General features: G+C 36.8%; 1 protein-coding gene across 1 annotated transcript in view; it reads left to right on the top strand.

Annotated features, from left to right (window-relative positions):
* The window catches only part of NDUFS1 (NADH:ubiquinone oxidoreductase core subunit S1), a 30,232-nt gene extending 14,882 nt beyond the window's left edge, over positions 1-15,350 (top strand). Inside the window, exons 13-19 of the mRNA XM_004262809.4 lie at positions 2,892-3,021; positions 6,050-6,210; positions 10,304-10,458; positions 12,070-12,245; positions 12,924-13,058; positions 13,162-13,234; positions 14,981-15,350. Of these exons, the coding sequence (XP_004262857.1) occupies positions 2,892-3,021; positions 6,050-6,210; positions 10,304-10,458; positions 12,070-12,245; positions 12,924-13,058; positions 13,162-13,234; positions 14,981-15,072 (922 nt within the window). The 3' untranslated portion in view covers positions 15,073-15,350. The remainder of the gene's footprint in view (positions 1-2,891; positions 3,022-6,049; positions 6,211-10,303; positions 10,459-12,069; positions 12,246-12,923; positions 13,059-13,161; positions 13,235-14,980) is intronic.
* Positions 15,351-18,147: the final 2,797 nt, after the last annotated feature.

The following is an 18,147-nucleotide window of genomic DNA, read 5'->3' as shown; positions in this document are numbered from 1 at the left end:
AGAATGAATATGAATGATGTAGTTTGTTTTTTATGAAATTTATTTAAATGGCCTGAATGGATAATTAGGAGGTAACTGACTCTGCTGTGTAAGTATGACAAAATAAAAACTACAGATCATTTATTCTAAAATTAAAGTCTTTGTTTATAGCTAGCTTAGAGTTAGCATTCTAACACAGCAAATTAATTCATTGAATTTCTTTGGTGTGTACGGGCTTACCTCATTTTGTTGCACTTTGCTGTATTGTACTTGCAGATATGGTGTTTTTTGCAAATTTAAAGTTTATGGCAGCCCTCATTCAAGTAAGTCTTTTGGTGCCATTTTCCAACAGCATCGGCTCACTTTGTGTCTCTGTCATATTTTGATAATTTTCAAAATATTTCAAACTTTTTCAGTATTATTACATTTTATCATGGTGATCAGTGATCTTTGATATTAGTGTTGTAATTGTTTTGGAACACCACAAACCATACCCGTATGATATGGTGAATTTAATAAATGTTGGTGTGTTTTAATAACCTACAATGGCTTCCAAGTGTCAAAGTGAAAGAAAGAGTTGCACATCTTTTACTTTAAATCAAAAGCTAGAAATGATTAAACTTACTGAAGAAGGCTTGTTGAAAGCCGAGACAGGCCAAAAGATAGACCTCTTGTGCCAGTTAGCCAAGTTGTGAATGCAAAGGAAAAGTTCTTGAGAGAAATTAAAAGTACTACTCCAATGAGCACATGAATGATAAGAAAGCAAAATAGCCTTATTGCTGATAATGGATAAAGTTTGAGTGGTCTGGATAGAAGATCAAACCAGCCATGACATTCCCTTAAGCCAAACCTAATCCAGAGCAAGGCCCTAACTCTCTTCAATTCTGAAGGCTGAAAGAGGTGAGGAAGCTGCAGAAGAAGAGTTGAAGCTAGCAGAGGTTGTTTCATGAGATTTATGGAAAGAAGCCGTCTCCATAACATAAAAGTGCAAGGTGAAGCAGCAAGTGCTGATGTAGAAGCTGCAGCAAGTTATCCAGGAGATCTAGCTACGATAATTAATGAAGGTGGCTACACTAAACCACAGATTTTTCAGTGTAGACGAAACAGCCTTATATTGGAAAAAGATGCCATTGCTGGAGAAGGACTTTCATAGCTAGAGAAGAAAAGTCAGTGCTTGGCTTCAGAGCTTCAAAGGACAGACTCTGTTAGGGGCTAATGCACCTGGTGACTTGAAGTTGCAGCCAGTGCTCAACTTAACCATTCCAAAAATCCTAGGGCCCTTAAGAATTTTGCTAAATCTATTCTGCCTGTACTCAGTAAATGGAGCAGCAAAGCCTGGATAATAGCACATCTGTTTGCAACATGGTTTACTGAATATTTTAAGCCCATTGTTGAGACCTACTGCTCAGAAAAAAAGATTCCTTTCAAAATATTACTGCTAATTGATAATTGCACCTGATCACCCAAAAGCTCTGATGGAGATACACAATGAGATTAATGTTGTTTTTTGCCTGCTAACACAACGTCCATTCTGTAGCTCATGGATCAAGGAGTAAGATTTTTGGGTCTTATTGAGAAATACATTCATAAGGCTGTAGCTGCCATAGCTAGTGATTCTACTGATGGAAAGTAAATTGAAAACCTGGAAAGGATTCACCATTCTAGATGCCATTAAGAACATTCTTGAGGGCTTCCCTGGTGGCGCAGCGATTGAGAGTCACCTGCCGATGCAGGGGACACGGGTTCTTGCCCAGGTCCGGGAAGATCCCACATGCCGCCTAGTGGCTGGGCCCGTGAGCCATGGCCGCTGAGCCTGCGCGTCCGGAGCCTGTGGTCCACAGCGGGAGAGGCCACAACAGTGAGAGGCCTGCGTACCGCAAAAAAAAAAAAAAAAACATTCTTGAGTCATGGGAAGAGGTCAAGATATCAGTGTTAAAAAGGAGTTTGGAAGAAGTTGATTCCAAACCTCCTGGATTACTTTGAGGGGCTCAGGACTTCAGCTGAGGAGGTAACTGCAGATGTGGTGGAAATAGAGAACTAGAATTAGAAGTAGAGTCTGAGGATGTGACTGCATTGCTGCAATCTCATGATAAAACTTTAATGGATGAAGAGTTGCTTCTTACGGATGAGCAAAAAAAGTTGTTTCTTGATATAGGATCTATTCCTGGTGAATTCTGTGAAGAAATTGTTGAAATGACAACAGTGGATTTAGAATATTACATAAATTTAAGTTGATAAAGCAGCAGCCAGATTTGAAAGGATTGACTCCCAATTGTGAAAGAATTTCTACCGTGGGTAAAATGCCATCAAACAGCACTGCATGCTACAGAGAAATTGTTCATGAAAGGAAGAGATCATCGAAGCGGCACACTTCATTACTGTCTTATTCTAAGAAACTGCCACAGCCAGCCCAGCCTTCAGCAACCACCACCCTGATCAAAGTCAGCAGCCATCAGCACGAGGCAAGATTCTCCACCAGCAAAAAGATTTCCATTCACTCAAGGTTCATACGATGTTTAGCATGTTTTTAGCAATAAAGTATTTTTTAATTAAGGTGTGTATATTGTTTTTCTGACATAATGATTTTGTACACTTAATAGACTGCAGTGTAGTGTAAATATAACTTTTGTATGCACCAGGAAACCAAAAGATTTGTGTGACTTGCTTTATTGTGACTCACTTTATTTTGTGGTCTGGGAAGGAACCAACAATATCTCCAAGGTATGCCTGTATTTTTACAACACTTTATTTTTGAAAGGTACGCAATAATATCTGTTAAATTTAAATGTTCTGGGAGGGCTTTAGTGCTTTTAACATTTTCTAATTTAAATAGATGTAGCACATAGCATTGAAGAGACCAGTAACTGCTAACTTAGTGATTTAGCTCTAAAAACTCTGTTGTTTTCTTTCAGTTGGCTCCACAATGACTTAAAAGTGGCCCTTATAGGCAGCCCTGTTGATCTCACTTACAGCTACGACCATCTGGGAGATTCTCCCAAAATTCTTCAAGACATTGCTTCGGGCAGCCATCCTTTCAGCCAGGTGCTCTTGAGTTATATGTATCTACTCTTGTTGATTTTTAAGTATTATTTTTAAAATTTATTATTTTTGGAATAATATGTGATTGCTGTTAAAAACTACATATATATAGCAACATAGAAAATAATATATAAGAAAGTAAACATTATCCAAAATCCCACTACCCCAAACAAGCATTGATGAAACATCATACAGTCATTTCTCTATTCATATATAGAGCAAGATGGATGGATAGGTAAACAAAAATGAAATCATTCTGTACATTTTTATTTATCAGAGTTTAATTTTACTTGAAGTTATCATTAAAAAATGAAGTAAAACTGAAAGAATTAAACTTTAAACTTCAGTGAAATCTTTCTTTACAGCAAGGGTTATTATTCCTAAAGAAATTTCACCAGTTTTTGTTTGTTTTTTATTTATTTATTTATCTTGTCCACACCACACGGCATGTGGGATCTTACTTCCCGGACCAGGGATCGAACCCATGCCCCTTGCAGTGGAAGTGTGGGGTCTTAACCACTGGACCACCAGGGAAGTCCCTCACCAGTTTTTTTTACATGACTTTTTCATTACTAAGTTCTTTATTTACATTCATTTAATTGCCATCTGGAGTTTAGAGCTTTTGGATTTGTTTTTGTTTGTTTTTGTTTTCTAGAGGAGATGTAAGTGCACCATTCCTTGAGTTCTTTCTTGCTTGAGAATGTTTATTTTATTCCTGAAGAGAGCCTTGACAGGATATAAAGATCTAGGGTTATACTTTTTTCCCCTCTGAACTTTATAGATACTGCCTTTTGTAACTGTGGAGAAGCAGCCCAGTGTCAGCCATATTCTCGTCCAATCCTGTCCTGTTTTTTGTTGTTGTTGTCTAGATACTTTTTTATTGATAGTTCATGCTTGATTTTTTATCTTTGAAATTTAGTAACTTCACTAGAATATGTCTTACTGATGGTGGTTCTCTACCATTTTTTTTTTTAATGGGACATACAGCTTTCAGTCTGAAGATTCAAGATTCTCTTTATTTTAGGAGTTTGTGTGTGTGTGTGTGTGTGTGTGTGTGTGTGTGTTTGTGTGTGTATGTGATGTGTGGGATGGTGATTGTTAAAAAAATGTAAAAGGTTTCTGTTTCTCACATAACAGTGGTTCTGAAGGTAAGCAGTTTGACAGATGGTGCAGTTGTCCAAGGATGTCATCAAGGCAGGAGCCTACCTTCCTGCTTTGCTATCCTCAGTGCATTTACTCACTCACGTGTGTTTGTGTGTGAGCCTCTCCTCATGGTTCCAGGATGGTTGCTTTACCGACAGCTTCAGGTGTAGGCAAGAAGAAAATCAAGTGTGAGGGGACAAAGCAGCCAAACCCAACTTCTTTGTCTGTCGGTTTTGAATAACATCATTATTGTTACTGTGATCAAAAGTATTTTTTTTTAATGTATTGAGAAGAATCCTTCTCTTCTCTCTAGCTCACATCCCCATACCCCAGAAGGTGATGAGTGTTCATCAGGAAAGTTTTCTTCTCTAATATATTTAAATGTATTTTCCATTAATTAGTTCTTTTTGTTAAGAACTCTTAACAGTGCAGATATTGGATTGCCTCTTCTATCTTTTCTGTCATTTTTTCTTTATTCTTTTCTTTTTTGGTTTATTTTATATAATTTCATATAAACTATCTTTCTTGTCCCGGTATTTATAGTCATGTTTAATTCTGTTTTTTATTGTTTCTGGAATGATTTTCATTTCTGCTTTGTTTATCTTCTATTTCTTTCTTGAATTCTCTGATGAAAGTCTTCCATAATACTCTCTATTATGTAACTTCTCTGAGCTCTTTTTTTAAGTGAGGGATTGTTTTTCATTTTCTTTGAGGCTATTGAAAACTGTTTCTTATTTTTTTGAGGCTACTGAAAGCACTTCACATTTCCTTGGGAAATTCCTCTTGTGAATATCCTCCTTTTTGTAGTATCTAGGCATAATTCTCATGCTGATTCATTGATTGGGTCCAGCTATTTATTGAAGAATGACACAGAAGATGGGCAGGAGAGTGAACTGTTATAGTCTACAGCTTTACTTCTAATTTTTCCATCCTCTACTGTATGTGTAGTTTCTTTTGCACTTGGGATGCATTTCCTCTCAGTTTTTGGTATTCAGGTAGTTACTGTGGCTTAAAGCAAAGCCCTTAACTTTAAGGTATTCTGCATTGTGATCTAGTGATCATTGCTTTCCCTACTTTCTCCTCCCTGTCTGGGGCATAGAGAGTAGATGGACTATAGTAGACATGGTACTTCAGCATGGTTTCTCCTGTTACAAAATATCACCTGAACCTCTGTATGGACATTCCACAATTTTTTCTGGGACCTATCCATAGTCATTCTGACCAAAGGATGTTTGGCTAGAGTTTTCATTCCCAATTATTCCTTTTTGAAAATCTGTTTTATTTGATACTAGTTTAGCTATTTCACAGTAGCATTGGCAAGAGATTTTTGAGTAAATCTGGTTGTATGTATATCCATATGTCGACTAGCAAATTAAGACATTCATGTTAGAACTAAAACTTGGGACAGCATATTATAGATGCAAATTTGGTTAGATTTAGTTACTTCTAATGTTTGTTTATTTTATTTTATTTTTTAAAGCTAATTCTTTTTTTTTCTTTTTTTTTCTTTTTTTTTCTTTTTTTTTGCGATACGCGGGCCTCTCACTGTCGTGGCCTCTCCCGTTGCGGAGCACAGGCTCTGGACACGCAGGCTCAGCGGCCATGGCTCACGGGCCCAGCCGCTCCGCGGCATGTGGGATCTTCCCGGACCAGGGCACAAACCCGTGTCCCCTGCATCGGCAGGCGGACTCTCAACCACTGTGCCACCAGGGAAGCCCTTTATTTTATTTTTTAATTAATTTTTATTGGAGTTTAGTTGCTTTACAATGTTATGTTAGTTTCTGCTGTACAGCAAAGTGAATCAGTTATACATACACATTTATTCCCTTTTTTAGATTTCCTTCCCACTTCTAATGTTTTTTTAAATGAAAGTTCTTTTTTCTTAAAGGTCCTAAAGGAAGCTAAAAAACCAATGGTGGTTTTAGGCAGTTCTGCACTCCAAAGAAATGATGGGGCAGCAATTCTTGCAGCTGTTTCCAACATTGCTCAAAAGATTCGGATGAGTAGTGGTGTTACTGGTGATTGGAAAGTTATGAATATCCTTCATAGGTAAGTTGAGTAGTTGTTTTTTTTTGTTTTTTTGCGGTACGCGGGCCTCTCACTGTTGTGGCCTCTCCCGTTGTGGAGCACAGGCTCCGGACGCGTAGGCTCAGCGGCCATGGCTCACGGGCCTAGCCGCTCCGCGGCATGTGGGATCTTCCTGGACCGGGGCACGAACCTGTGTCCCCTGCATCGGCAGGCGGACTCTCAACCACTGCGCCACCAGGGAAGCCCAAGTAGTTGTTTTATAATCTATAATTTTGTGTATATTTTGTGTACACTGTCACATTTAGATTTACAAACAACTTAATATTTAGCGACATTTAGCGACATTATCTCAGTAGCAGATGTGAAATAGAAACCTTTATTTTGTGTGAGAAGAAGCCAAGATAGTAAATAATATTTAAAATATCCAAATTGCAGTAAGTGCTAAGAAAATCTTAAAAATCTGTATCATATTAATATACTGTGGTTCAAAAATTGCAATAAGTCCTCTGACTTTTAAGTGATAAAAATGTAAGCTGGGCTTCCCTGGTGGCGCAGTGGTTGAGAGTCTGCCTGCCAATGCAGGGGATGGGGGTTCGGGCCCTGGCCCGGGAAGATCCCACGTGCCGCGGAGCAGCTAAGCCTGTGCGCTGCAACTGCTGCGCCTGTGCTCTGGAGCCCGCGAGCCGCGACTGCTGGGCCCACATGCCACAACTGCTGAAGCCTGCACACCTGGAGCCTGTGCTCTGCAGCGGTGGGGGTGAGGGGGAAGAGGGGGCACCACAGTGGGAGGCCTGCGCACCACGGTGGGGAGTGGCCCCCGCTCGCCGCGGCTGGAGGGAACCTGCGTGCAGCACCAGGGACCCAACACAGCCAAAAATAAATAAATTTATTTAAAAAAAATATATGTAAGCTAACGTGAGAATTCAAATAAAGTGAGGCTTTTCTCTGACAATATCAATAGTGCAGATTTATTTAGAAAAGTTGGAAAGGGAAGAAAGAATACAAAAATGGAAATTATCCATAGTTCACAATCTGTGGATAATTACTGTTGCAGTTTTTGTGTGCTTTGTTCTGGGTTTCTTTGTGTGTGTATATAAATATTTTTTTAGTTATATAGTTGAAGTCATACTGTGTATGCAATTTTGTGTCCTGATTTTGATTGATTTTCATTACCAAACAAGAATTTTCTCATGATTAGAAATTCTTTATAAACATAAACATTAATGGCTATATAATGTGAATATATATAAATTTTTTAACCTTTCCTTCATCTTAACATGTAATTCATTTTGCATTAGTGAGTGAATTTCCAATTTCCTATAATCCTTTCTACCTTAAGTATTATTTTTCAAATCTTCAAATTTGTTTAAGGATTGAGGCTAAACACTATTAAGTTTGCTAGGCAAACTTTTTTAAATGTAAAAGTGTTCAAATGCGTTCTTAAACATTAGTTTCAGTGTTGTATTTCCCCACTTACTGGTTTAATTTGGCATTGTAGTTCATCATGTAAACATTTTTTTTTACCTTTTTTTTTTTTTTTTTTAATTTTTGGCTGTGTTGGGTCTTCGGTGCTGTGCCCGGGCTTTCTCTAGCTGTGGAGAGTGGGGGCTACTCTTTTGTTGAGGTGCGCAGGCATCTCATTGTGGTGGCTTCTCTTGTTGCAGAGCACGGGCTCTAGGCGCGCAGGCTTCAGTAGTTGTGGCACGCGGGCTCAGTGGTTGTGGCTCATGGGCTCTAGAGCACAGGCTCAGTAGTTGTGGTGCACAGGCTCAGCTGCTCTGAGGCATGTGGGATCCTCCTGGACCGGGGATTTAACCCATGTCCCCTGCATTGGCAGGCGGACTCCTAACCACTGCGCCACCAGGGAAGTCCCCAAAACTTTATATTTTTAAAATAGTTTATTTGCATTGACCACCTCTAGATCCTTTCTAGCCACAATTTTTAGCATTTTAGAATTTTTAGAATAAAAAGAGACTAGATATTTTCTTATTTTTAATTCACTTTTGAATCCATGTCTTTATTAATTTTTTTTTTGTTGTTTGTTTTTACTGAATGGGTACTTAATAACTTTTTAAGAAAAATTTCTGTGTCTTAACAATGTCTTTCTGATTCCTTCTCACAGATGACCACTTGGCTAGATACAAAGATCACAAGTTGTTTCCTTTAATACTCAGTATTTTTTTCACCTTTCTTTCACATTTTAGAGAAGATCTCATCTAATCTGAGTTTTGTCTCTGATTATAACCTGATTTTATACATGTATGTGTTTTTGTCCACTTGCTTTTTTGGATTCCTTATTTTTGATGTTAAAATTTTCTACTAGAATATAACTGAGTGACATTCATTTGACATTACCTCTGCCTGGGAATATCATAGAACTCTCCATTTTCAAATTGAAATTTTTGATATGGTTTTTCCTTTTAAGTTCAGAAGAAGCCAGTTGGTTTACTTTTACATTGTTATTTGGTCTCATTTTGGCTCTGCCGGGTCTTAGTTGCAGCACGCGGTATCTTCATTGCGGCATGCAGGGTCTTCTAGTTGCAGCATGCAGGATCTTTAGTTGCAGCATGCGAACTCTTAGTTGTGGCATGTGGGATCTATTTCCCTGACCAACAGTCAAACCCAGGCCCACTGCATTGGGAGCTCGGAGTCTTAGCCACTAGACCACCAGGGAAGTCCCTTGTCTTTATTTCTTATAGTAAGTTTATTTCAGAGTAAAGCATATTTTCTAATTCTTGGAGAATCTTTTAATCCTTTTTTTGTTTACTGATCATTCTTGCAGAGGCAAACTTAGGTTACTTAGTTTGTTTTCCAAGATGAGGTGGGCTCTGTCATAAGTTAGTGTGTGAGTCTCTGCTCAGATCTTTGAGAGACATCCAGGCTTAGAAGGAGAGACATTTAAAAAATATATTGTGTAGGTGGGGCGGCAGGGGGAGCTAAGTTTTGAAATTGAACTTGGAAAGTGTGAGTTCTCTAACTTTGTTCATTTTTAAGATAGATTTGATTGGGAACTCCCTGGCAGTCCAGTGGTTGGGACTCCACACATTCACTGACGTGGGCCCAGGTTCAATCCCCGGTCAGGGAACTAGGATCCTGCCAGCTATGCAGAGTGACAAAAAAAAAAAGATAGATTTTGTTAGTTTTGGTCCCTTGCATTCCATATGAATTTTAGGATCAACTTGTCAGTTTTTGCAAGGGATTCAGCTGTGATTTTTTGATAGGGATTGCATTAAATCTGTAGATCAATTTGGGAAGTACTGCCATCTTAACAATATTGTCTTCCAATCCATGAACATAGATGTCTTTCCATTTGTTATGGTCTTTAATTTCCTTTGGAGTTGTTTTGTAATTTTCATTATACAAATCTTGCACTTCTTTTGTTAAATTTTTCAAACTATTTTATTCTTTTGATGTCCCATTAGAGAGTTTGACAGAGCAGCAGCATCTATCGGGAGTTCGTCTGACCTGCCCTCCTCCCTTACCAAATACGTAAAACCCAACTAGCTTTATTCACAGTAGGTCCTCAAAATGGCTACTATCTCTTGTAAGAAAATTAACAACAGCAAACTAGACCAAAGACTCCCAAATGTTCAAAGTATAGTTCTTTGAAACCTTTTCTTTAAAAGATTATTATCTGCTTCTCTTAGTAATATATGTTCATTGAAAAAATTCCATAAGAACATACAACAGTATACTAATTATAGTTTTCTCTGAATTAGTTTTATGAGTGGTGTTTAAATTTTTCCCTTTTGGTTTTCAAAATCATCTAATTTTTCTCTAATGACTGTGCTTGACTTATCAAGTCTTACTGTATTGAATAAAAATCAACTTAAGACAATTGCAGTTGGCATAAAGTTTCCAGAATTAGTCCATTAAGTATTACTTCATGAAGAAACAGTGTCCTAAGCATCTTATTTACTTTTTTGCCATTCTTGAAACAGTAAAAGACAGCTGCTTCTGGTTTTGACATCTATTTCAAATGGGTAAAAATGATGAGGGAAGATCTTTGACAGCATTGAATAGAAAAGAGACTAGGTATCATTTCAAGAATCACATTTAAATTTTTATAATGAAAACACAACAAGTATGCTAAAAACTCGTACTTGTTTTACAGGATTGCAAGCCAAGTAGCTGCTTTGGACCTTGGCTATAAACCTGGGGTGGAAGCAATTCGGAAGAACCCTCCCAAAGTGCTGTTTCTTCTGGGAGCAGATGGAGGTTGTATTACTCGACAGGATTTGCCAAAGGATTGTTTCATTATTTATCAAGGTTAGTAGCATCTATGGCACTAGAAACAGAAGAGAATAGTACATTGTGTATATTAGGAACTATATGGCAATATATTTAGTGGATTGATTATCTTCCATTTGAGAATTTCCCTACACACACACCAATTTTAAAAACATATTTGTTAATATGTATTTTTATAGATATTTAAATGTTTTAGATTTTATATTTAAAAAAATACGTTTATAAAAAATAGGTTTATTAGTTACATAGTTGCTATTGCTATTAAGAATTATCACCTCATGTTTTTTGTTTGTTTGTTTGTTTGTTTTTGCGGTACACGGGCCTCTCACTGTTGTGGCCTCTCCCGTTGCGGAGCACAGGCTCCGGACACGCAGGCTCAGTGGCCATGGCTCACGGGCCCAGCCGCTCCGCGGCATGTGGGATCTTCCCGGACTGGGGCACGAACCCGTGTCGCCTGCATTGGCAGGCGGACTGTCAACCACTGCGCCACCAGGGAAGCCCCACCTCATGTTTTTTAATAACAAATAATTAGAAGAAACCTAAATGCCCCCAGTAATAGTAATTTAAATTATGAAATATTATGTAACATTAAATTCAGTTTTTCAAAGAATATTTAATGTTATTATGTAATCAAGGAGAAGCTTTTTTATATATATAAACAGTGTAAAAGTTAGAAAATCACGAGTCCTGTGTCATAAGACACTTAATGAATTATATTTAATAGCACTCCTTTGGTTTTTTGTGTTTGACTCATTTTCTTGATCTCTAACTCATTGCAAATGTAATCAAGCCTCTTTGGAATAAAAGGAGTCGAGTATTCCTGGATATTTTATAGAGAAAAGTATATAACTTTTCACTTCATTTAACACAAACACCATACACTTACACTAGGCTTTTTATTGCCATACCACATAAAAAGCATTATGTAATATTCCGTATCTTTAGTTTAATAAAGTTAAACCAAAATGCATAAACTAAAATCCTATCCTAGTTCTATCCAGAGATAATCATTGATGATGGTTTAGATAGATGCACAGTTCATATGTACTTCTATGCATATGCAAACATGTACATATGCAAACATGTACATTGGCTTTTCTTTCAATTAACTAAAGTTTCTTTTTTCTTCCAACACCTTCTGTTAAACTTTTAATGAGTGATAGTCTTTCAGCATACTATTTCTGTAATCTTCTGTTTATGCTCTTAATCATACTCCTGTATGTCATACTCCTGACACTTTTTGTTCCTCCACCATTTCAGTTTACTTTACCAAATTTCACTAACATACATCTGAGCGTTTCACTTTGTAATGATCAAGAGAAATGATACACCTAGTTGCCCATAATATGTGTGTTTATGTTGTTATACGTATTTGTGTATTTGCAAAAATTAATCTGGGAAGACACATAGCAAATGCTTTCACAATAGTTTTCTTTGGGAAGGGAGTTTAACTGTGGGCAAAGTGGGCTTTAATTTTTATTCCAAATACTTCAATACTATATTGTTTTAATTTTTAAAACACTTATAATTATAAAAATGTAATTTTAAAAGGATATATACTGTGTTCATGTATAATACCTAATCAGCTTTGTGCTAAAATGTGGTTTGCCATTTTCCGTCTTTTCACAGGACATCATGGTGATGTTGGAGCTCCTATAGCGGATGTTATTCTCCCCGGCGCTGCTTACACAGAGAAGTCTGCTACTTATGTCAATACTGAGGGCCGAGCTCAGCAGACTAAAGTAGCAGTGACACCTCCTGGCTTGGCAAGAGAAGACTGGAAAATTATAAGAGCACTTTCTGAGGTATTTGTCCTTAGTGATGCTAATGGAATGTTTGACATGTTAGCTTGTCAGAATGATTTTCGAAGTCAAGGAAGATGCACGTCTGAAATGCAGAGATGACTTGAATAATCTCTGTAGGAAAAACGTGTTCAGAAAACGGGGATTTGGGGAATTCCCTGGAGGTCCAGTGGTTAGGATGCCACACTTTCACTGCCAAGGGCGCGGGTCTGATCCCTGGTGGGGGAACTATGATCCCACAGGCCACGTGGCGTGGCCGAAAAAAAAACAAACATGGGGATTTGAAATAGGTGTTTTTACTTTTGACTTGTGTTTTTAACTCTTTAACTATAAAAAGCATCATGAGATTTAAAATAATAATATACAGTTGTCTGTCAACTTTATATATGAGCAATAGCAGGTTAGCCAAAGCATTCAAATTTAGCAAAGCATTTCTTTATTTCATAATCAGTGTATTTTCTAAAAACAAATTACTAATGTATTGACAGCTGTTTATGAATTAGAAGAATTATTTACAGTAGTATTCCCCACTTAACCACCTGCTTAATATACATACAAATGGACACCAATATATTTTTCATAGTAGTACTGCATTATTTTACCATAGTTGCAATGATGTATTATTTGAAATATTTAAGTATTAATGCTTTATGTCAATTTTTGGAACCTGTTATGTTATAGATTGCAGGTATGACTCTTCCATATGATACTCTGGATCAAGTAAGGAACAGATTGGAAGAAGTCTCTCCTAATCTTGTTCGATATGATGATGTCGAAGGAGCTAATTATTTCCAGCAAGCAAATGAGCTTTCCAAGGTAAAAACACGCCTATACGCAGTTTTCATAATAATGTATCCTCTGGTGTAACAGTACTAATTTTCAATACTATTATTATTGATCTCTTACTCTTTTTTTGCAGCTCGTGAACCAACACCTTCTTGCTGATCCACTTGTTCCACCTCAGCTAACAATAAAAGACTTCTACATGACAGGTACGCAGTTGTCAGCATGACTGCCAAACATGAAAGGTAGAGAGGAGTAAAATCACCTAATTTAGCATTATGATTCCAACGTGCTAGTGGTAGTATTTGATGTTTTTAATCTCAGAAGATTTTTCAAATATCAGAACTAATGTAACTTTATATTTTCTGATTTTACTCTAATTTTTCTTTCTGAAATGTAAGTAGTGTTTGAAAATCCAAGAATTAACAGATTTTAAATATAAAATTTTACTACTGTATGAAGAATTACTGTATAGCAATTTAGGGAGAATTTTCTAAGTGACAAACATCTGTGAAGGTTTTTCTGAGAATTACAGTAGAAGAATCAAAACACTAAAATGTGAAACATGCCAAATGGTGCTTCTGATGTAAATGGTTAAGAATGTGCTTAAGGAATGCAGACTAATAAACTTGTTTACTACAGATTTTACAACACTTGATATAACATCTAGGTTATGAGATAGTTGATAGACAATTTAAAATAATTTTCTGTCTAAAAGCAGATAGGAGTATATTTTTCAAGTTCTTGGTGCAGTTTGTATCTAAGATTATTTTTTTTTTAATTTTAATTTTTGATTGTATTGAGTCTTTGTTGCCGCATGCAGGCTTCCTCTAGTTGTGACGAGCGGGGGCTACTCTTCTTTGAGGTGTGCGGGCTTCTCAGTGTGGTGGCTTCTCTTGTTGCAAAGCATGGACTCTAGGCACACAGGCTTCAGCAGTTGTGTCACGCAGGCTCAGTATTTGCAGCTTATGGGCTCTAGAGCACAGGCTCAGTAGTTGTGGCACACAGGCTTAGTTGTTCCACGGCATGTGGGATCTTCCCGGACCAGGGCTTGAACCCGTGTCCCCTGCATTGGCAAGCGGATTCTTAACCACTGCGCCACCAGGGAAGCCCTAAGATTATTATTATTATTTTTTTTTTGCTGTACGCGGGCCTCTCACTGTTGTGGCCTCTCCCATTGCGGAGCACAGGCTCTGGACGCACAGGCTCAGCGGCCATGGCTCACGGGCCCAGCCGCTCCGCAGCATGTGGGATCCTCCCGGACTGGGGCACGAACCCGTGTCCCCTAGCATTGGCAGGCGGACTCTCAACCACTGCACCACCAGGGAAGCCCTCAGATTATTTTTAATAGGTTTTTTTCAGTTGTATTATAAAAGTTATGTTCATTGTAGAATACATACCTAAGCCCACAAGAGCAAGGAAAAATCACTATGATCCCACTACCCAGAAATAACTATGTTTAACATTTTGGCCAGTCATCCAGGGATATACACATATATTAATTTATTTAAACTAAAAATGAGATTACTTATTTACTCTGGGAGAGAGGGTTTGGACAGCTTTATTGAAATATTCACATACATAAAATTCACCCATAAAGTGAATTCATGGATTTTAGTACACTGTTCTGTAACCTTTTTTCAGTAATGGTATATTGCACATTCTTTTCCTGTCTCTAATACTTTTCTATAATATTTTTAATGGTTGCATACTGGCCCTTTATATGGCTGTATATAATTATTTAATCATTCCTAGGAGTACTTATTAAAAGCATTTAGCTATTAAGGGGCTTATCTTCTGAACTTATTGATTTTACAATGTTTATGTATAGTTACATAGACTCTTCCAGTCTTTTTTATTGTTGTTGTTCCTGAATATGTGCAACAGGAAAGTTTTACTGTGTGCTTCTTTTGAAGTTGTGTTATCAAAACGCACATTTTCTTGATATCTTTCAGATTCAATTAGCAGAGCCTCACAGACAATGGCTAAATGTGTCAAAGCTGTCACAGAGGGTGCCCATGCAGTAGAGGAACCATCCATATGCTGAAACATCTACTAGCACCCAGTTAGTTAAAGGACAGTTACGTTGGCATGATCTCTTAGAGGTGTATCTCTCTAAAAAATAATCTAAATGATGTAATATTTAAGGTTCTACCATGATTTATTTGAAAACAATATTGCAATTGTCAAAGAACTTTGAGGTTTCCAAACATTTATGTATTGCGTGTAAATGTTAAATAGTTTAATAAACATGTATAGATGCCCTTTCATGTAAAAGCACTGATAATCCTTGTGACATAAAAAAGAAAATCCTTAAAATATGAATTTTTGTTTATCTTCATTGATCACTTAGTTTATAAAATGGATGAAATAATAGCTCCATTAGGACCTATTTTTTTCTAGTGCTAAAGAAAAGATTTAAGTATTCTGTGAAGCTGGGTAGATAGAAAATATATATAATATAATCATACATCAGATGTATACTTGGACAGCGCTAATAATAATCATAATAATGAAGGCTAATGATTATTCAGGATTTTCTACATACTAAGCACTCTGGCTTTACATACATTATATTGTTTTGTCCTTTTACTTCCCTGTCAGCCAGTATTATCTCATTTTACAGGTGAAGAAGCTAAAGCCCATGGATATTGGTTAGCTTGCCCAAGGCCACAGCAAAAGAGTCATAGAATCAAGCCTGGTTCTCTGACTTCAAAGCCCATTGTTCTTAACTGCTGCACATAATTTCCTCCCATTAGTACAGATTCCATAGGTTGTTACGTCTAAGAATCAGTATTGAGAAGCTTAATGGATAACACATTTTTCTGTTTTCTTTTGAATCTGTTTATATAATGTCATGGTGATTTATGGGATATTTTTCTTTGTATAATAGATTGCACACACATACACCCTTGGAATGAGGGAGGTTTCAAGAGACATAATTTAGGTCCTCATTGATGTTCCATATTTATTATATTAACACCATCTGTAGTACTAAGTCAACTAAATTATTCCAGTAATAAAAGGCAAAATTAACAGCTCTCATAATTTTCTATTGTCAAAAAAAATTAAAAATTTACAATTAATCTAGGAGATAATCTAATGCTATATTAATTTGTTTTCAAAATCTATGTTCAGAATCCTTTGTTTTGTAATCCTTATTCCTTTTTGCTTTCATCAAAGACTTAGCCCAACTATAGGTTGTGATTTTACTGATATAACAGAGGATAAAAATTTTAGACTATAGTATGTCACCAGTACTTTATCTTCAAAAATTGTACAAAATTTGTCACCTGTAACAGTTTTTTCAGAATTATTTTATTCACTTCAGTCATGAAGTTGTATACTTTGCTTAAAGTACTTTGCTTAAAATTCTCAGTTGCCTGAAATTGTATAAATTGTATAAATTCTTGGTGAAAGTCTTTGAATTTAATACAAACTTCTTATCTCTCTCTACCTTCTTTATCCCTTAGCACTGTTGCTGACCTCAAGGGGGCAAACACTTTCAGTTTTGTGTTTTGCACAGTACTCTTCAATGAATGAGTGTAGACTTCATAGGATTCTTGGTGAGGGAATATTGCATTCAAATGGAGAAAAGGTGATATATAACTAAGATGGTCCAGGATCCTAGGACTGCCATCTAGGCAGCATGTGTTGAACTTGGAATTCTGTAAAGAATACCTTGTTTGGGCTAAGTAGTACTCAATAAAATTTGTTGGTTTTTACATAAAGTAAACATGAAAGTCTGTCCCATGGGTGCCTATTAGTCACCTAACGCTAAATATTAAGGTTATTGTGACCATAAACATTGAAGATGGTTGCAAGACTTTCTGAAGAAGAGACCCAGATAGAAGAAAAATACATATAGATGAGAAGAATAACAGCTGATGTAATTTTGACTGTAAGCAACAAGGGAGTCAACAATGAGAAATCTACAAAGGATCAAGGCCAAGTCCTTTTAGGTGAAGACGGCAATCTGGAAGACCCTGGAATAATAAATAATACCATTTAGAAAAGATATTCTAATACGTGCCATTAAAGCTTTAAGTACATTGTGTCTAATTTTCACAAAACCCTGCTAACAATTGGTATTAAGACCCAAGAAGTATCAAATAACTTGCCCATTGTTACCCAGTTAAAGACTAAAGGCAAGAATGTTTAATTAGAGATATTTTTTACTGTCCCATTTTGCCTCAAAAAACCTTGTGGACCACTATAAGAATTGAATATATATACAGGAAAAATTTTAAAGCCTAAACTTCATACAGAATGCCCCCCCAAATTTATTGTGAATTGTATTATAATGAATACATCAATAAAAAGCATTATACCTTGTTAACAATACTCAGTATACAATAATTTATTATTGTTTGGTGCTGAGTTGTTTAAACACTGTTTCTTGCCAGGTCAGATCTTGTTCAACTTTGGAAATATTACTTGGAAAAATTTAACTATTTCTTCATCTGTAAAATGAGGATAAATGTTCTAATAAGAACAAAAACCTCCAACCTTACAGGGTTGTTATGAGGAGCAAGTCAGAAAGCCTCTAAAACTTGCTTGGCCTATTTCCTGACACAGTGAATGCTCAATGTGCTTAGGGACTAAGAACCATCATTATAGGAAAATGTGTGTGCAGAACTTTGCGGGATGTTTCAGGAGGTTGCAACTAACCATCCATGGGAGCCCTTGAAGTCCCCCTTCTAAGTGAATTGAGTACAAAACTCAATTCCATTGATTGTGAGGGAAAGTCATGCCTAATATAACCTCTAGCTTCTGTTTTCCTAAAGAAATGTATTTCTTTCCTAAGACTGGAGAATTAAATGACTTGTCCAAGGTCAACCTAAGTAACAGAATACTGCTACTACAAACTGTCCACCAGGATTGTGAAGATTAATTTATTATTGCAGAGCTCTGCATATTTTGATGGAATTTTTACTAGTCACAGTAAGATTTACTGAGTCTGTTGGATTCTAACCCTTAAAAAAGACTACTTCTGAAAGCAAAACCAAAAAGCAATGCAATCAGAAGAGGGAAAACTATATGCTGGTGATAGAAAGGGTACTGAAGGAGGGTAAGAGCTATTGATGTGCATAAAAGGGGACAGGTGAATTCTTTTGCCAAC

This window comes from Orcinus orca, chromosome 7 (assembly GCF_937001465.1).
Source record: "Orcinus orca chromosome 7, mOrcOrc1.1, whole genome shotgun sequence".
Lineage (NCBI taxonomy): Eukaryota > Metazoa > Chordata > Mammalia > Artiodactyla > Delphinidae > Orcinus > Orcinus orca.
Note: the sequence above shows the minus strand (reverse complement) of the source record. Positions and strands in the feature narration are given on the sequence as shown.